General features: G+C 40.0%; 1 protein-coding gene across 1 annotated transcript; it reads right to left on the bottom strand.

Annotated features, from left to right (window-relative positions):
- Positions 1 to 2,095: 2,095 nt before the first annotated feature.
- On the bottom strand, positions 2,096 to 20,530 carry sort1a (sortilin 1a). The gene is made up of 20 exons (XM_030777342.1): positions 20,178 to 20,530; positions 13,967 to 14,026; positions 12,776 to 12,849; positions 12,372 to 12,474; positions 11,383 to 11,544; positions 11,087 to 11,160; positions 10,453 to 10,502; positions 10,223 to 10,350; positions 9,910 to 10,054; positions 9,163 to 9,318; positions 8,726 to 8,832; positions 8,273 to 8,375; positions 7,750 to 7,921; positions 6,936 to 7,126; positions 6,670 to 6,859; positions 6,148 to 6,264; positions 5,796 to 5,904; positions 5,404 to 5,516; positions 5,141 to 5,267; positions 2,096 to 5,010 (listed from the first exon to the last, which is right to left on the bottom strand). The coding sequence occupies exons 1-20, from the start codon at positions 20,424 to 20,426 to the stop codon at positions 4,996 to 4,998; spliced, it is 2,445 nt and encodes an 814-aa protein (XP_030633202.1). The 5' UTR covers positions 20,427 to 20,530; the 3' UTR covers positions 2,096 to 4,995.
- Positions 20,531 to 21,245: the final 715 nt, after the last annotated feature.

Below are 21,245 nucleotides of genomic sequence, written 5' to 3'. Positions count from 1 at the left end.
TAGCACCTGAGAACAGTTCAGTAACAGATATTACTACAGAAATCTACAAGACAGAATAAAATACAGCTTATTTCTACTGATGTTTTTACATCTAAAGAAAAATAACCAGTGAGAACATCCCATCTGAAAAGTTGCTGAGAATATCATGTAGAAACGAATTTCTTCAAAAACGAACATGATATACTGATTACGTTACAGCCTTCAAATTCCGTTATTAGTCTATAAACTAAATTGATTCCCCTGTGTTACAGGGAATTACGGGGTAGACAGATAGATAGACAGATAGATAGATAGATAGATAGATAGATGTGAATAAACATGCCATTGTCCCCAGTTGTATTTATTTGTATGTGCATCGTGACAGAGAGCCTCATGTCTATCTTTTACCTGTTATGTAATTATATATACGTTAAGCAGGTTTTGTTTTAGGGACATTTACAAACATGTTAGCTTTACCGCCAAAAGAAAAGCTTTAGTTGATGAATGAGTAATCATCCTGGTCAAACATAGAACGGACACTGCATATACAGTCCTTTAAAAAAAAAACTAAACTGATAAATTACACACAATCTTGTAATATTTATCAACTTTGTCACAAACTTAGCGTTGTGTTGAGTTTGCAAGACTTAGAAAGAACGTGAAACACTGAAAGTCGAATAATTAATACATATTCGGGATTATTAATTAATGCAATATCAGATTCACTCAAGGGTTTCTCGGGGAAGCACGAGAAACAAAATAATGTAGCACGGTAACTGCCGTATAGCTATTTGCGGGATTACTTTGGGCTGAGAATTTTTTTAGCGTTTCTCAGGTAGCTCACTCTCCTTTCTAATCGCGTCAACCACTTCCTTTGTCCCGGTGTATTTGGTACTCTAGCTGGGTTACCCACTTTAGCGACAACATATGCTAGCTTAAAAGCTAGCCAGGGCGATAATTTAGTTTAGATTCACCTCATTTGTACAGTAGCCGCCAAAATCCGTATGCTTAGTTATAACCAACCAACAAATTAAGCAAACAGACAATGGATCCCTACAAGCTAACATGACACAAAACGGTTGATTTCTAGTGGTTATGCCTTAATGCTAGAAGCTAGCCGATTAAGTAGGCCTCTTGAACGCCGTGATAACAATGAACGACATTATTTCACGTGCAATATATTTTTTAGATGATGGTTGTGGAGTTGTGTTATTTGATATTCAAGCCATCACTGCCTGTGCAGTCTTCCACAATGACTGAAATAGGTTAATTCCTGTTTATGTTCTGGTTTTAGTCATTTGGTTGGTCAGTGAGACACCAATCCCCAGCTACCGAATCCCGTCCCCTTCGAGCCGCGCTCACTCACCGTTCCTTAGGCCGCCCGTTACCCCTCTGATTGGCTCCAATACCGACACTCAAACCCAATCACAAAGCTCTCGGAGTACGGACAAAATGGCGAATGTAAAAACAACCACCAACAAATAAGAGCACGCTATTTTGCCCCTCCCGTTTGATCTGGCCAGAAAACGCATGCGCTTTTCATAGCAGTTCAGGCACGTCTCCAGGGAGAAACACTACGTAGCACCCCCTTCTTTTGAACAGTATTTACCCAAAGAATTAACAGCACGCAGACAAGTAACCAAAGGAGTTGAAAAGTATAATATATTTTGTATGTATGAACATGTTGATAAGTGCTTAGTCTTAAATATGAAGCTTTTGACTTTGCTAAGCAAATGCTTTACTTATAACTTTTAATGGTATAACAATTACCCAGTGTTATCCATATAAAACACGAATCTCATTTGCTTAAATGTAACCAATAAATGCACTAAATGCAAGAGATTTACCTACTAGGTTCACAAAAAGATACCTTGGCTTTTGTAGTGTATGTATGTGTTACTGCTTAATAACTGCATAATTACTCTTTTTGCAGAGCCATCTCTTCTTGATATGAATGTGCATTTGCTTTTATTGCTTGAATGGCACGGATTCCATCTCATTTTTTTAGGGTGCTCCATGCATGCTCCAGCATATATTGGGTTTAATCTGCATTGTGTAATTTGATACATTTGAAATATAAATAAATTAAAAAAAAAAATCAAGAGTTCTATTTTTCACTTTTATTTATAGATGAGAATGGTGGAGTACCAATAAGTCATTTGCAAACAAAATTGTTTCAAAAGACAAAAATAGTCCAAAATAAAGTTTGAAATCAATCTTATTTACAGCCTTTCAAACAGCATGAGAAATTACCACACTGTGTCAAGTCCTTCACTGCAAAGTAATAAATGACCAATTCTACTATTTACAATAGCTAAGATTTGCCCCCTCTGTTTGACTTTGAAATTTTACTATGAAGCAGGATTTCTCATGTAGTAAGATTAGCTGACATTATGCCAACGGGTGTTGAGATAGGAGCATTCCTATTGGACAGCATTGCCCAGCTAACTGAGAAATACAATTCATACTATAGCACCCTCCCAGGTGCATTTCATGGTGAAAAAAGGAAGACATTCTCAAACTCATTCATTCTCCATATCACTGACTTAGTTATTAATTGTATTATGTTGGATCAATAAACTTGCATATATCTCAGCATCTGTCTACATGTATTGTTGTCCATGTCTTTCATCTGAACATCGTCTACACTTTCTAAACAGAAAAGCTTTTCACAACACTGAAAATGATTACATGTCTTTATTTAAGACGCTTTGCAAACTCTCACAACAGAAGTTGAAACATCTTTTTCATCATATGCTGGAATGTCTGACCCCTGAGTAATGTATTTTTGTAGGTGTACATAACATGAACTGTATTCACATCTTCATCAGTCTCTTAATTTTGAATTAGCTTATCTTTGATGGCAACTTTTCAGTAATCAAGCACTATTAACCCAAGAAGATTCCATGAGTGACAATGTTCAATCTCCAGGTAAAGACTAAAACTACACTGTCTTGTTAAATAAGCCACATCTGCAGTTGTACTTGGTTTGAGTAGAAGCAACATTGGTACTATTGGTACATTGGTACTATGTTGCATGTCATATAAGGTTTTCGAGTTGAAGAGCTATTAATATACATTTTGTAATGGAAGCAATTCAGTGCTAAATCTTAAGAACATAATGACACAGACATGTGCTTCAACATCTGTTTCCAAAGAGTACAACAAATTGGATAGTCACTGTTGCTTGTGAACCAGGAACTGTTTTTATAAACTACTTCTGTTACATAGACTGCAGGCTATTGCACTGAGCTGTGGCTATTATCATTGTAAATACTGCAATGCATAGTAACATTAAGAAAAATGTAGATTTCCATCCAATCATGTATTTTCTTTGATCCAGGATACATTCAAAGTAATGCAAACTACTTCTACTAAAAACAACACTTTGTTTCACTGTCGAAGAAAATTAACCCCAAAAGTAATCTGCCAGCTTAATGAAAAAGAGAACCAAAATTCTTTTCATCCTTTCAAAAAATGAATGCTTGTAGTATGTCTACAGTGCCTGAGTGAGCTTTATGGTAACATTTGAGGGGAAATAAATAAATATGTAATTGCTGAAAAATTGAACTGGACCTTCGCTTAGAACTGTTTCCAAAGTAAATTAAATTCAAGAACTCAAACATAGCAACATGAAGGTGGTCTCAAATTTTCATTATTTACATCTCATGTTAAGATCATGTGACTTCAAAAAGTTTCTTCGACCAAGCCACATTCAAATTTACTATGGCGGAAAAAGTTGTTTGGTAAATGAATGATTAAAAGCTGATTTTGAGAAGTCATTCCAGTCCAGTCCAGTCTAGTCGATAAGCAACCATCCAGATCAGCCCACATATGTGCCATAAGTAGCCTAAATAGTACCTCTGGTATTGAACAAAACAAGCTTATATCACTGTATTAGTATATTATCAGATCTATTAGATTGTCTGGTCTTTCAACACAAAAGGATATGGAGCTATTAGCTATCTGCCAGATAAACAGGATACTCAGGAACAACCAACCTGAGGAGTTACGTCTTGGTCTAAAGAACCTAGACTTGTACGTAATATCTAATATTACGATATTACCGTGGTAGGTAAAGGGTTCAGTATTATTAGATTATTGACCATTCAAAGAAAAATGTCCTATCATCACTCAATTATATGAAACTGCAAGTCAACTCACTTAGAACTGTATTACAAATGGACTGCTTTGATTTCAGTAACCCTTAATCTGGAATTGCTCTGAGTGGACAATCCTCTTAATCAAAAATGCAAAGTGTCACGAAAAACAGAAAAAAGTGCTTTGGTGAAGCCAGATGTACACCCCAAGTTATAACTGTTTAAAATCTGATAGTAATGGCTAAATTTAAGAGCATTTTCATCTAGTGTTATGTACATTGAAATTAAGACAATTGCTAGTTTGTTTGCCACCTAAAAAGCCAACATAACTTTCATTAAGGGTCAGTTTTGGTGCTGTCAATTTGACCTTCCTCTCATCAGGAGAGTGGTGCCTTTTACACTGTGGTATGACACTATAGTTGTGTAGACTATATACTGATGTGCTAAGCCCTTCTGGTGATATCACTCTGTTTACACTACTTGAGCTGTGTTAACATGATAAAGCCACCAATCAGAATGTGCATTAAATCACCAGCTGTGTAACAAATGAAATAATACTAACGGAAAATTAGAAAAAATAACCCTATCATAATTACAAACAGCCAAAGACAGAAAAGAGGTGTTCCAACACGTTAGGTTTAGATTAGATGCGAAAACGCCGTCATTCCTTAATGCTCCCGTCCTGTTGAAAACCGGTCATGTCATTCGTGTCCCAGAGATTCGGTGAAGTTATGTAGGCATGAGAATCCGTCCGTGAGCTGTCAGGGCTGAGGTGGCTGGGGAGGGGAAGACCTGCAGGTGGTAGCAGTAGCACTGCGGTGAGGGTGAACAAGCATACACAGCGCCGAAGAAGCCACGTCTGCATGGGGGAGGCGTCCTACAGTGAAACCTCTGGTCTCCCATGACTCCTTCTCTCTCACTCCAGGAGGTCCTGCATTTACAAGCCAAAATACAAAAGAAAGAGGGTAAGGAAAAATTTCGCAAAAGTACTGGAACTGCCGACGAACTCCAGAGAGCATGAAAAGCTTGTGCTATGTTTTTATTTATTTATTTCATTTTACCTCATCTGAATCATCGTGGTATTGTATCTTGCTACATTCGGTGGCATGTTGGTCCAGCTCGTCCACTCCCTCTATACCGTTAGCCTCTGCATGCTGCTGCAGCACAGAGTATCTGTGTACCAAGAATCTGCCACAGGGAGCCAGAGAATCAACTTACGCAGCAAACGCAAATCCTGTGTCAGTACTAAACGCTTATTCAAATACATCATGAAGACACTTGTAATTAATTGTTATGAATCTCAGTTAAAGAGGGATGTGCTCACCTCCCTCCACACACATATTTCTTGATGAGTAGAACCCCTGTGACAGCACTGACCAGGAGCACAGTGATAACCACAGCTATTATCGATGCTGAACTCATAGAATTGGCTTCTGTCTGTGAAATGAATGGTGGGAGACAGAAAAGAGAAAGAAGAGTGGGAGAGTGACTACAAAAAACACACACACACACACAGTGAGAAACAACAGATAAGACAGTGCTAAGAATAAACACACAGAGAATTTTTGGGAGAGCTTTACAGCAGAATTATGACACTTGGATGTGTCAACAGTTGTTTCATACCGATACACTAAATCTTGGTGAAATACAGAACAGACAGCAATAATAGCCGACACTGAGAAGCGGAAAAAGAGTTAATGTTTTGCTTGTACTTACGAGCAGTTCAGGTCTCATCAAGTTACTAACGCAGTTCCTGCTCAGGTCTATCTCCTTCCTCTCTGGCATAGTTCCTCCCTCACAACGGTCACCTGGAATCTTCCGGTAACTAAGATCAAACACAGAAAGGCCCACAGCATAACAAACGGCAGTGGGTGTCACTGACACACGACACACACTGATACACCTCCTATATTAAGTCGTACATGCTAGTAGTGAGAGCAGCAGGCCTATAAACTAATAATTACGTGTGAGAATCGATGACCTGAAACGCGAGAAAACTTCTTTAAGCAAAAAAAACTTTCACGGAATAGAAGCATTATGGTGAAGGAAAAAAGGAGTGTCGCTTTACCCGCTTGTTTGAAGCTGTTCTTTCCGCCCATGCAAACAAAACTCAAGAACATGACCCTTCAGGTCTGGCTCCTCCACACACTCTGAGCTGTTCTCTGCACGGTAATATCCAAAGTCACTGTGTGTGAAACCAGAGGTTGGGTTATACCTTGGGTTATACCGCGTTTAGAGGCTAACTGACCTGTAAGTTGTTCAGCACTTACATAAAAAGAAAATATGCACAAATTATTACTGACTTTTCTCAATGGAAGGTTTTATGCTCAGGGGAGACAGTGTTAGTTCTTTTTACTGAACATGAATGCACTTCTTGTAAATTAGTCTGGATAAAAGCAGTAAATAAATTCACAAAATTGTAAACTATAACCGAGGCATGATTAAGAGTATAGGTCAGAGTTGCATTCCAACTTTTCTGGGTTAATGGGTAAAGTGCAACAATGAACAATTCCAGCTGTGTTTCTAATTAACGAAATATAAGTAACCTGTACAGAAAGTTAGTCAGAATAGATTGGGGAGGTGTTCACACCATTGAAAGTCGTCAAGAGTACACGGACAGGGTGTTGGCTGCTTGGTGACAATGTAATCCCGACCGTTCCAACACACAGAGTCCTTGCGCAGTCTCAAGAACTTCTCCTTGTACCCCAGGATGCACCCGTCAGTGGGTTTGCTGATGTCATCGGAGTGAGCCAGCCACTGAACATAGTCACTCTCTTCACCTGTGGACACATTTGATATTGAGCAGCGATATAAAACAAACATTACAACACTGTGGTATATACGCCATTCACTCACAGTCTCTGGAGAGCAGCTGGCGGAAGTCAATGGTAACAGAGACCCAATACTGGCCGAGCATGGATTCGGTGTAGCCCCACAGACTGACATTCATAGAGCGGGCTCCTGGTTCAGACGCCAGGCCAGTGAAGTACAGTGGCTCTTTGGTGAAGTTAAAAACGTGCCAACACTGCCCTTCATCTGTCGAGAACCTGTTCATGTTGAAACATCAAACACAAATATTACTGCAGTTTTAACACCAACTAAGGACTACATCTGAAAATACACACAGATTATGGAAATGTCAATGAGGTCAGTAAGTACACTTCAAACTGCAACAACCAAATCCAGAAAAAGCATTAATCTGATGATTGGATTTATTGATTATGTCAATAATCATGATCTATACCTGAGATAGCTCATCCAGGAGAACAAAGTGCTCCTTTAAAGTAATTCAACCACCAAAAACCTTTTAGAGAAGATGGATTGTGCTTTCACATTCACATAACAACTGCCAAGCTATGTGTTTATCACTTTTAAAAATCAATGTTTTGCACTTACTTATTACATCCTCCATTACACTGTAACATACTTCAAACTAAAACAGCACATCCAGGAGACACTGCTCCTCCTCCCCTCACATTAATTCCAATAATGAAGATATAACTAAAAAAATATATAAACATAAACAAATATGATAGATAGATAGATAGATAGATAGATAGATAGATAGATAGATAGATAGATAGATAGATAGATAGATAGATAGATAGATAGATAGATAGATGAACAGACAGACAGACAGACAGATAGATAGTGAATACTAATATCTCACTTGATCTGAGAGATGGGCTGGGTGGGGTTATGCTCTACAGCAACTAGCAGGCCTCCTGAGTCCAGGATAGCGTAATGATGGGGTCCCTTCAGTGCCCGTGACCACGAGTAGCCCCCATCGTCCGACACGTAGACGTCCGGTGACATGACCGACACGGCATCCCCCACGCTGCCTGCCGACGGAACGCAAGGACAGAGCGGAGGATGACACGGAAGCGGGCAGACATGGACCCACTACACAGAAACTGACAACTGACACTTTCATTCAGAGTTCTGTGTGGCCCTGGGTTCGTTACACGCTTGCATCGCTTTAAAACCACACAAATCCATTAACATTTTCAAAAGAGGATTTGGAGAGCCTAAATTGAGTTTCGTGATCTGAAAGAATCAAATTTGCTAAGCTGTCGGTGCCACTGAAGAACAAATGGCAGATTAAAACACAAAGGATATGAGAGTGCAAAAAATCTCAAATCTTTTAGGAGAGTGTTCAGCAAACCCTACTTTAAACCAGATTAGATTCTCACCATGTGCCAGGATGAGTCCAACAGCATTGGGCTCAGAGAGAGGCAGCATGGGAACATTGAGTTTCATAGAGGTACTGTAGGAGGCATGAATGTGCAGATTACACTGTGGAAACACATAAACAACTCTTCTCAGTATGCAAAAAGGCAAGAGAAAAAAACACCCACAAAGAAACTGTCTGATAACATCACATTGAAGGCCGTCGGTCTTACACAAGGATACTTTGTATTAAAATCAAGGCCTTAAAAGCAGTCAAAATAATTGTTCTATAAAAAACCTTGACAATATTTATTTTTCTATTGCTATAGCAGACACGGTGTGAGCGCCAAATGCCAATTAAAAGAAAAAGTCGAGTGCATATGCCATAACAAACTGCACTGAAGGATCTGACTCGCAGATAAACAAACCCAGAGACAATCAATATTTAAACGTTTTTGGACGCTGGGGCCTCTTACCGAGTTGGGGTTTGCTGCTGTGGAGTCACACGCCCCATTCCACGGTTTCTGCAGGGCCCTCCATTTCCCACCCTGGTCAAAGGTCACCACTGTTTGCACAGAACCATCTACACAAGCAGATATTTGACATGAAAATTAGACACGGTGTCACGGAAATGCTTTTGCTTACCTAGGGTTCTAGACACAAACAGACCTAATCCAGAACTACATGAGTCTGAGTCTGAACGAGACATTACCTCACCAGTGCATTTCCTTTTACCTCTGAATTACCAGAGCGTGCCAACATCCGTAGGTTTACAGTACTGAGTGGGTTCGGAATGCGATTTGCTCTGTCTATGTCTCCCCGTGTGACTATGACAACGGGAGTCGATGCTGTTACTCTTATTGCTGCCGTTATTGTCGTCTTATTGTTACTCGCTGACCTCATGCGGACTTACCCTCAGAAATAACGCTGGTCATGTAGACACCTCTGAGTGATGTCACATTGGTGAAATCCGTCTCGCCTCCAGTCGTGGTGTAAAGGTGCCGTTCCAACGATTTCGAGAAAACTATGCCTCGATCGTCCGAAACGTAGATCGTGCCAATGCCAGAATCTGCAAAGTACAGAACGAGACATGAGGCATGAGAAGAGCAGTGCAGAGGTCATCAGTTCCATGCAAGCCTACCCTGCAATTTCTCTCAAATCTGTGGTGCTCCTCAAATAACTATGGAGGCTTACGAACAAACAGCTAAGCATATTTCAGACATTCAAGGACAAGCTGCCCAGACCACTGAGCACTTTTTTGTCACTGATGCATATCGTGCATTTTCCTTACAATTTGTTTATGTATATGAATGGTAAAATATTTCATTTCTTCTTGAATTAAGTATGTGAGCGGTATACAGGAGCTATGGCAGCCAGTTTAGAGAGAATACTTGAGGTATGATGAGGTCAAACTCGGTCGATGCCTTTCAGTGACACCCAAGAAAGAACGATTACCGAACTGAAAACATTGCAAGGACGAAATGACCATTGACTCATGATAGCTGCACAATATGATAAATGTAGCTAGAGAACTACATCACAGCTCCAGAACCATGACGACGCGAGACTGCTGCTGTCCAAATACACAGTTTCTATCCCAAGCCATGGCTATGTTATCACGCAGATTTAAAAAGTAAAAAGAACCAGAGAAAGGACTGACCTCCGGGTTCGTCTACGTGCATGAACACCATGTCATCATTGGCTGCTAAAATAGAGTAGAACTGCTCGTGTCCAACTTTGGGGAGCTGAGCCATGTTCCAGACTTCACCCTGATCCACTGACACATGAATCATCCTCATTGAGCCCTGGAAAAAATTCAGACCAATTATATGTAAGACACAAACACATCTGCTCAAAATAAAGACGCGGATCATCCGTTTTTCTGAGACGTTTACTAACTTTTATATAATTACACCCTCAGACACACAGAGACACCCCTGGACACACACAGACATAGTGTATACTATTCCCACCTTGCCTGTCATGACTGAGGCAAAAACAAAGCGTCCACTGAGTCCAAACGAATAGATTCGGGTTCCAATAGTCTTAAATGTTTTGCCATAGTCCGAAGTCTTCTTTAAGTCCAGCGCTCCCCGGTTACCTGCAAGAGAAAAAAAGTATTTAAAATATTTCAACATTTCATTTTTTTAGCAACATTTCAAGGGCTTGACAATTTTAGAAACACTGTTGACATGTCACTCACTGCAGGATCCATTGGAGTTTGTGGTGAAGAAAAGCGTGTTATCAATGCCCCTGCATTGAGACAGAAAGACACAAGAGATTTTAAAATTATGGTGCCATAAATGAAATCTTAGATTTAATTTGAAGCTGAAACACAACATATTCCCATTCGATTTTACCAGACTTATCTGACTTCATACCAAGATACTGTTTTCTGTCGGTTAATAAAACGAAATGTAGCCACATAATGTCTTACAAGTCATTTAAAATAGTTAAATCAAAACTAAACCTCAGTTTAGCAGAACATATCTTTGGCCTGAACTGAACTTTTATTTCTGGATTCAAACTGGACTCCGGTATATTTACAGTGACGGCAAGCCAGCTGAAATAACAACGGTAAAAATGTTGAAACTTAAGAACATGCAGTCTTTCAAGGCCCTGCACTCATCTGACAGACAGAATGTGATAGAAAGACTTCAGACTCACCAATTCTCAACCTCCTCACCCACCCACTTCCACTTAAACACACCTGTTACATTTACATCACCCTCCAACCATTTATTCTTAAAATAAATTGACAGCTTGCCCTAAGCCAAATATCTGAGCCGATACTAGCTCTCAGCTAACCAGCCTGTAAAGATGAAAATGCCCCATACCATCTCACCAGGCAAACATTCTCGTGAATCTTCTTCCAACCGGCCCCAAAGTCCTCTGATAGCCACAAGTCATACTACGATAGAGAGAAGAGAAGTCATACTACGAAAGAGACACAAGATTTCATACTACGAAAAAAGATACAAGATGTCATACTACGACAGAGGTAAAAGAAGTTCAGCACTCCGAAACCATCGCTCTGCATGTTACAGTGTGTCGTTTAAAACCAGTATTGAAAAGCAAAGTTCACATACAGGTTCCAATCCCATGATATTGTGGGTGGAAACCACTGGCTCACCGTGACACTGATAACCATGAGGATGTTGCTGTCTCTGGGATTGTATGTGATCTGCATGTACGGGTGAAAAGGCAGGTCAGTTACGGTAAAGCTTTTCCCAAAATCCTGTGAGCGAAATATTCGGGACCCCCTCCCGTCGGACAAATCTCCCGTGAGGATGACCTGCGAGGCAGATGTAGTGTAAATGTCACACTCAGCACGTGCTCACAATACAATGAACACTATAAGCGTCAGTACTTCTGCCAGGACGGCGGATTTTGGCCGCCCTACTGGCCATCCTGTGTATTTCATGCCTTGTGCTTTTGTTTGTGTTTTGGTTTTGCCATGTGCTTCTGTTTGTCCCTGTGTACTCCTGTCCCCGCCCCCCACCTGATCCCTATTATTACCTGGTTTGTTTCCTCTGATAGTCTGTCTCTGCTGTTAACTGTTCTGTGCATTTATGTCCTGTGTTTGTAGCTGTTCTTTCTCAGATTGCGACTGTTCTTTCTGCCTGTCTGTGTGAGTGTTGCCCTCTGTGATTTGAAAGTTTGACCGTGTTTACCTCGACCTGTTTTTTTGCCTAATGTTTTGGATTTGGCTGCCCTGTGGACCACTGGCTTTGATCTTGTTTGTACCTTGTTTTTGACCTATCTTTTGCCTAACGATATGGATTGGTTTGCTCTCTGGATTTCTGGATTAGACTTTGGACTGGACACTGTTTTTGAGATTGCCTTCTGATTTTTTGAATAAATCTAATTTTACGCAGTAGGTCTGCGATTGGGTCTTGGTCTGTCAAATCTTCACAATAAGAGTCTAATGCAATTCACAACTCATGACTGTCTCATGACCACTTCATATTACTAAGACTGACTAATTAACATTTAATTTATTTAGTATATTACAAGAAATATTTGAACTGTATTTGAATGTATTATGAATCCATCTGCTGAACAATCAAAATTAGCCTGAGAAAGTCAGTACAACAAACTTGTATTTTATTTCACACCCACCTTTCCAGAATTCTCTGGGCCAATAGCAATGCCAAACTCACTCTGGATGAAGGTGTTGTTGATAAGATCTGTAATGTCCTGAAATGACTTCCCATAGTCTTCACTGACCATAAGGGTGAGAGGGAGAAAAATGAATTAAAATTCAGGAGTAGTACTGCAATAATTGCCATACAAATGTCTTGCGCTTTGTATTCAATACAGCACATTATCTGCTAGAAATTAACTGACCAAAAATGAATGGACGAAACCCACTGATCTGGAACTCCAAAGCATAACAATTCCTTTCAAACAACCATGTAATAACCGCCTATGTATTGATGGAATGAAAGCTATTAAAATACTGTGGAAAGCTACCATCACATTTTTATCCATAAACAGGCATACATTTTCAGAGATGTTCTTACCTTCTGTAGAGTTTGGACTGGCCAAGGCGAATCATAAAGAATGGCACCTGAAAGGTGGTCAGGACAAGCAAGACCTGTGCAGAGCACTGTGTCTTAATAACAAGGCATCTGGTAGAGTGTAAATTTTAACTAGCTCCTCACTCTCTGAACAAATGTTTTCTATCAAGGATAATCACAATTTGTGTTGTGAGGAAAGTTATCCATTTTTACCACAGAAATGACAGTACTTCTTAAATGAGAAAATCATGAAGGCATTCATAATATTTTTAATAACTTGGCAAAGTGCCTAATACAGGCAAATAAATTCTTCAGCAGAAAAAAAGGCTGTTAGGAAATCTGACAAAGATACATCTAATGAAATCCTGTCATACTGGACTTTGGATATAGAGTTATATACTGGAGTTCACTGGATTTAAAAGTGAGTGTGTGTACATGAGAGAAAGAGAGAACGACATGGAGAGAGAGAGAAAGACAGAGAGAGAGAGAGAGATAGAGAGACTATGTCAAAATAAGGGACAGGGTGGGCAATGAGGCATATAAAGAGATTCAGACTGACAGACACTTGCCCATGCAACTCGGTGCAACCAGCCTCTCAGATCTAACACTTCTTTTCAGTCCCTCTACACACAAGCTTACAAAACAAACAAAGGGATGGCAAAAAGAGATTTAAAGCTTCAAACAAATGCAGGCAGCGGTGCTAAAACTTGCTCTCTCTCCGGTTTGTCATTGATACATTATTCTGAAGGGTCACATACCTCAGCTTCGGAGCATGGAGTTAAACACATTGACAGAGAGGCCCTAAGGTCTAATGGAGCCACAGAGGCAGAAAAGCTGTCAGCTCCAGTGGCACTAACCAGGGAAGCTGAGCAAGATATAAAATCATCTCTCTTAGATGGCAACGACTGAAGCCAAAGACAAGCTTTCGAACCTCGACGGCTTCGACAGGATAATAGACGTGTAATGGACAAGTGATTTAAAAAAAAATCCTGCACGGTAGACTCCCATGAGGACTTTGAAATTTGAAGAATTTGAAATTTTTTGTCTATCCCTACACTTGTTGTGTATTTAATAGATAACTGTAAAATAACATTTTTTAACCAGGACGTTTCAGGCAGTCAAACCATTATCACACCACATAACAGAACCCAGAGGGTAAAACACAGCGTTGAAAAGAAGCATAGTGATACTTACCCCTGTGCCATCACCAACCCAGGCCAGAGACACCGAACCACTCAGGTCATTAAAGGCATACTGTAAACAAAGGGTTAAAAAAACAAAAAACCAAAAACAGACTGCTGTTTAACGCCACTCACACGCATGTATTCAATTCAGTGTAGCCTGTATTCATTCCTGATTAAGCACAGAATGAATGTGACTGTTGCCATATTATAACTGAATATTAAACATATCAGTCAACGAATTTCCAAAACCAAATTTGTATGACCAAAGGCACTCATAAAACTAAACAATGTGAACCAAACCTTGAGAGCGCTGTGGTAAACACATGTGGAATGTGGTAAATCTCATTTCTCCTCCTTATCTGACTTAACTACTCTCCAGAGAGGCATCTTCATTCCTGTCTCTGTGTGGAGTGTGTGATGGGGGGTTTGTTTTCAGAATACTTCTGCGGTAAAACTAGAAGCTCTGACATGGTGTGTTATTGGAGCCCCATGGGGGAAAAATACAGGAAAGAATCTCTGTTGGAAAAGGAAAAAAAAAAGAAGAAGAAGAAGACTGGAAACAGTTTCCAGGGGGGGTTCCAGTCCAGAATGTTCCAGTAGCAAAGGTACAACATTCAACACCCAAGCTCAAGGAGAGTGAACGCGATTGTCTGAGAGAAAAAAAAAAAGCTTAACATTTCCGCTAAACAGGCCAAGGATGTCCTTATCTCAACTTGCTGAGTGATAATGAGCAGCTGTTAGCATGGCCATAGAAGATAAACTATATTTTTAGCATATGTCACAGATTGAGGAATGAGAAATTACTTCAGTAAAAAATTACACCTGTTTTAGTTTCCATGGACAAACTGAAACTGTAATAAAAAAAAAAAATAGATATCCATTTCTTCACTAATTGTTTAGAAAAGCTCAAGCAAATGTGCTTTTTAATATGTGTAAGAAAAGTCCTGCTCCATTTCTTCTGTCTAGGGCTTGGTCTCAGGGTAGTGCCACTTGTATCAGTAGGTTACAAATCCTCTCTCAGTGGAGGATTTTTCAGGTTGTCTGGAGCACACTTCCTGTGCTCTCATATGAAGCGTAAATAACTCGGTGCTTGGAAAGAAGTCTAGCCGAGGCTAGTTCTCTGAAAGGGGTGGGGTCTTCCACAGAACTTCTTTCCAAATTCTGGGCCATGCAGCTTTAGATAATAAAAAGCCTATTTCCTGTATACAACAGTGAAAACTATGCATATATAAACATTTAGCATTTTCTGAGGGGGATAAAAAAAAAAAACTATAGATACAGATACTGCCAAACTGGCAGATGGCTATCTGTTTGCCAGTGCTAAGGATCCTGTAGGAGAGTCAAAAGACAGAGAGGTTGAACTGGAAGTGGCAACGGTGTGTGTGTGTGTGTGTGTGTGTGTGTTGGGGGGGGGGGTTATGAGGAGGCATATTTGATGTAGGAGCAGAGAATTTTTTCACTTTCCATCTCCTCCCTTTAACATACTAAATCACTTATGCTTTGTGTGTGTGTGTGCGCGCTCATATTTAAAGCTGAATGCTTGTGATTATCGGAGTGAAGAAATTGGGAAATGCATTATTGGGTGAGAGTTGAAATGTGTGTGTGTGTGTGTGTGTGTGTGTGTATCTCTGTCCCACATTTTTGTTTCTACAACTTATAGAGGAAAAGAAAGGGGCCAAAATCCAGATGGAAAATGCAAAAAAAAAAAAAACCCCACAAAACCAGAGAGTGTCTTCTCTAATACATTTGTGGCTGCCATAGTATATTTGTCCTCCTCCGTATTTCAGCTTACAACAGAGAGACGACAAAAGATACATTCAGTCAGAAAATTAGTTGGGGGGGGGGGGGTGCTGGAACTCTAGAGAGGCTTTGCTCACAGACATAGACACAGACAGACATGTCCTGAGTGCTTCACCTGCCATTTTACTGCACATATGGAGCTGTGTGCCTGAGGGGACATCTGCCTCACTGCTGTCTTTAGATCTAGGCTACGGTACACGGCTGTGATTCTACTACATTTCACGGGGATCAATGATTCACTTATAACCAATGCTGTTTATAATCTGTAAATCACCAATTCAAGTTTTACAATGTTCACATGTTTCTCTTTCCCATATTCTGTACACTACCCCCCAAAAAAGCACTGTTAGGCCCATTAAACAAGGAAACCTCTCTATATCTGAAAAACATGAACATTCAGATCCATGGAAATCTGGACATGCATAATACAAATATGAACTAAAGTTTCCATGTTTCCAGAATGTAACCATTCATCTCATGCCGCCCAGCCAGACAGGGCCCGTTCCGACAAAACAAATGCCTTCCAGGATGTTGCAAGCAACTTGGTCAGAGCACCTGCAATAAATCTTAAGCAAATTTTAGTCTTTCAGAATGTTCCTTGAGCAACTGCCTCTCTCTCTCCCTCTCGCTCATCCTCCCAACCCTGAAACAACAACTAGAAAGAAAGTAAGGATTAACTGACATTTCAGTTCTGGCCAACCACTCGGGTTTGCCAAGCATGGTCATAAAGCAGCCAACCAGCTTTTTATAACACAGCATCATAAGGCGAAAGAGGAGGAGATTTGAACGAACAAGCGCTCTCCTTCAAACGCTCACTAGGAGACTAAAAGAAAAAAAAAAAAAAAGCACCAAGCAAGACTAAAAACACAGGGTCTATAAAAGACTGTCCACAATGCTCAGTGCTAAAGAAAGTCATACAATGGGGGGAGGGGGGGAAGGGGGTGGGAAAGAGCGACTGGGGGCAATTAGAAAAGTCTATTTTGCTTGACAGTCAGCTGAACATCAGACCTCGGGTGTTAGAAACGGGAACTGCTGCGCACTGCTGCACAGGGCGGGCTTGGAGACACACACACAGGCCTTTGAAAGTCCCCTACTAATGGACAATAAGCAAAATATCACATGACTGACAAACTGTTCCAAATCATCTGAATAGACTCACTGCTGCTCATCCCTGAGCCTCATGAAAGAGAAGTGACGAAAAACAGAGGCTAAAGCTGAGACCTAAACATCTCTCCCACACCCTCTCCCCCCCTCTCTCTCTCTGCCTTTCCTCACTTCTTTCCTTAAGTGAACACACAAACACCAGAAGGAATATCACTCCCCTGCTTTTCTTGGGTCTCCATTCCTGGCCACAGACCAGGGCTGTGCTTGTTGGGAAGAACGAAAAAATGTTTTCTCTGTACATTCGAACCCAGGCCAGGGAAAACTTTGAACCTTTGCCTCATGTTTGGGCTGTTAAGGTAGAACTTGGTTAAGCACAGCAGTGATTTCAGAGGGAACAAATCGGAAATAACACACTACTTCATATATTTTCATATACAAGCACACGCAATAAAAAAAAAAAAAAAACTGTTGGATGTGAATTAGGGTGCTCGATTGTCAGTTGTTAAAATGATGTCTTAAGCGTATACCCCAACACAGATCCGGTTGAAACTGACAATCCAAAACTAAGCCAAAGTGTTTGGACAGGTGTGTGACTAGCAAATTAATTAAAAAAGGATTCAGAATAAAAAAAAAAAAAGAGAAAACTCAAAATATAATTTTCACTTTGGAGCAAAGCAGTGAAGTATGTAAAAGACCAGTTGTTTGTCAGATGAAGCTGTGTTTATGTTTTAGTTGGACCCACATAAAGGACTCCTTGCTGGCTAGGTTCAGATTCAAGAACTCAAGTGTCCAATTCAGACATAGAAGAACTTACAAATTTAGATTTTTTTTTCTCTATAAAAACACATACAAACATGTATATATTAAAGACACATCGAGGCCATGTTTAGAAAGTTAGCCCGTTCAGCTCTTTACTCTTTATTCCAAAATCCATTAATTCACAAGTTTGTATGTTTGACTAAGTGTAATCATTTTTTAATAGTAAGTCAGTCGGTGAAAGACTTTATTGTAAGTCAGTAAAGCTGCAAGTTTGACTCACAAATTGTAAATTCCATGTGGTAAAATAAAAGCAGGAGCCATTTTTATATTACCCAACCTACTGCTCTGTTGCACAAGTCTGGAGCCCATAGCTATCCTTTCTCTGCTATTTTTGTATTCATTACCACTTTGCATGGATAACAACACATTCTGCTGCCATAAATTCAGAGAGCCAAAGTAAATCAAACACGACCCAAGACAAGTCTATATTTAACTGTATTAGAAAATGTTGATGGAGAGATTCGGTTATTGCCCACACTATTGATAAATGCTGTGACTTTCAAATAGACTTCTCTCTCAGCAGAACAGTATCACTTGACTATGACAGATAATTGGAACTCTGCACCTTGATGGAGGACTAGTAAGTCCTTTGGGAGACACAACTAAAGAATTTACCAACTTTGAAGAACAGATAATTATCTAGATAATATAGAAGCATCAGGCAAAAGAGATTATCTTGCCTCTGGGCACAGAATCCATACAGGGATAGAACACTCTTTTTCTTATACCCCTGAGTATTTTTCCACCTAAATATTTTACATTCTGTTCCTTCAAAGAATTTGTTGTGTTACTACAGATCCTCTCTCCCAGAGAGAGAGAGAGAGAGAGAGAGAGAGAGAGAGAGGGAGAGAGAGAGAAAGAGAAAGAGAGGGAGAGAGAGAGCAGGGGAGTGTGAGCCAAAGAACTGGCAGAAAAAGAATTTTCACAGTATTCTCAGTTCTAACACACACACACACTATTGCTGTTAAATGAATAGTCATGAATGAATGTGCCTCACTTCTTCGTAATGATGGGGTTGCACTCAATAACGTGTTCAGATGAGCAAGTACACTGCTCTAAACAGGACTGACATCTCAAAGTGTTTCACTGGCATAGGCTCAGTTCATCGTCTACTCCAATAATGCCTGTGTTCTGGAAACCCCTCTGTAAAAAGAGGTCAAGCAGAATGTTGAACTAATATAATTACATTAACGCAAGGCAGGGGGGAGGAGAGCATAAGAGCACAGTTCAGAAGAGATAAACTGATTTCAGTGACTTCTTACAGCATTGCATTCAACTGCGTTGGCTGTGGGTCAAAACTATTGAATGACCTCAGACTACAGCTTGCTAAGCAATGTCACCTGATTCCTGTATCAATGCCTCATACATTATGCACACATAATTGGTAGGCCAAAAATTATTAGCTAGGCCAACCTAAGAACTCCGAGGATGTAGGGAGATAATGCAACTTCTGACCAACACATGTAATAATAAAAGCTAGGTGAATTGTTTGTATGGGTCTAAATGTTCAATACTGATATCTGGATTGTGGCTTCTGTTACGACTTTTTGTCTGCAGTTTTTCGTTGTGCTGAATGGAACATTTGTATGTGATCTGCAGTACATGTTCCTTCCAGCTGAGAGGTACTAAATCTTGGATATGTTTTGATATACTGCCAAGACGGGTTCTTGCGGAAAAGTCGAATATTGTAGGTATTTGCGTTATTTTACAGATATAAAGTGACTTAGTACCTTCCTCTCAGAAGTTTGTAGATGAGTCATTTATTATTTGCCGTTTGTCTGTGGGTCATGTGTCGAAACAACAAGTTACGAAGCAAGAAATCTTGAACACTAGTGCCAACTTTTATTGCCAGTTTGGGGCTTAGTTGAGAAATACTGGATAAAGAGCTGATTGGGTTTAATCCTTTGAGTATATGAACCTGGAGCATTTGTCTTTTCATCTGTTAAATTCATAATGACATGTAATGTCTTCATTTCTCGTGAATATAACTCTGTGAGACAGATGCGATTACAGGTTATTGTGAACAGCAAAGTGGACTTCAAGTTAGCGACTGCAGCCTTTTTTGTGGCATAAATATGACCTACTACGGCGTGGAGTTGAGTTACTCCACCAAATGCAAACACAAAGTTCCAGGAATGAACACCAGCCGATATTTTCGGATGTTTTCCCTCTTTCACCCTATGTCCATCCACCAATCATACGTTCCGTACATGTTGCACGTTTGACCTACTTTTAAAATGAACTCACATAGTAAAAAGTGTAATTTTACTGACAAGACATAAACACTAAATGTGTCCGTCACTGAAAAGCAAAACACTAAAATACCTTACTGGGAAATTAAAAGCGGGAGGACAAATTAAGTAAGAATTAATGCACCACCAGACACTGTTTATTCCCTTAGGTGATGCTAAAATTTTCTGATACTTCTGCCATTCCGTAATCAACACACAGCTGGATCGATCCAAATTTAAAAAGCAAAGCTCAAGTAAAGCACTTACCGTATGAGTGTTATTCTTTAACGTGGATTCATGTCCCTGCAGTGATTTACATCCATCTTGCCCGGACCCCGCACTTCTTTTCACTCTGTCACGTACTAGAGAGTTCGATAAATCCTTCAAAATATTATTTCTATATTTATTGTCCTTCAAAGACGCAGAGTGGACACTCAACGCCAGACTCTCTTTAAACTCTGCAAACAATGCCACCGAAAATATTAAGATCACTGCACAGTTATATATGGTGTTCATACTTGCTCTGTAGTCTAATATTTAAGAGAAAACATATCCTATACATCCGTGCATGGAAGTTCTTGTGTCATCATAACAACGTACTCTATAACGGTGTTGACACAGCGGAGCATGTCTTCGGGTGAAACCCTTGTGTACAACAGAGTGCAAAATGTTGAGTACTGAGGGGGCCGCCCTTCAAAACATGAACTCCTATATGATTGGCCGATGAATGTCGCCCCTTGTTTCAATCCGGGGAAGTGGTATTGGGCACGCTATCTGCTGGTGCCATTTTCATTTGACGCTATACATGCTTTTCAAATGTCAGCGGAGGTGGGCGGGCTTGCTGCTCAGTCAACCACGCCTTCTGATGTCCAGTCTACGAACCAGATTAACTAATAAACATAGCAATGTTGAAAAAGTACATGTGGAAGGTCGTGACTCGGGAGAAGTAAGCGGTCTCATTTCTTTATCTCACCCTCGAAGGTTTTCTTTTTCCTCAAAAAACCTAAGATGCAGAGGCATGTTTTTCCAAATCTTTTTCCTAATTATTAACAAAGGAGTCCAATATGACTGTTGAGAGATTCCTGGGATGTAAACATTTGAAAACTCAAATGAATTCACACGTCAGAAATCAGTATTACAGACTCCATGCACATTTCAGGATCAATTACACCAACACTTAGAACATAAACGGGGTATCTACCATCGAAATCTACTCCAGAAGGAAATATAATCAGGAAAAAATAAAGTGAATGGGGCAGAACAACCAGTCTGTCAGGATGATACAATGATCAGGTCACCATGGTCTTCATACAGGACAAAGTCAAAGGAACGAAT

Source organism: Chanos chanos, chromosome 6, assembly GCF_902362185.1.
Source record: "Chanos chanos chromosome 6, fChaCha1.1, whole genome shotgun sequence".
Classification (NCBI taxonomy): Eukaryota; Metazoa; Chordata; class Actinopteri; order Gonorynchiformes; family Chanidae; genus Chanos; species Chanos chanos.
Note: the sequence above shows the minus strand (reverse complement) of the source record. Positions and strands in the feature narration are given on the sequence as shown.

Coding starts and splice junctions, on each gene's coding strand:
- sort1a (XM_030777342.1), bottom strand. CDS start 20,426: ATGAACACCATATATAACTGTGCAGTGATCTTAATATTTTCGGTGGCA. Junction 12,475..12,775: donor CAGTCCAAACTCTACAGAAG/GTAAGAACATCT, acceptor CCTTATGGTCAG/TGAAGACTATGGGAAGTCAT. Junction 6,860..6,935: donor CCAGCTGCTCTCCAGAGACT/GTGAGTGAATGG, acceptor ATGTGTCCACAG/GTGAAGAGAGTGACTATGTT.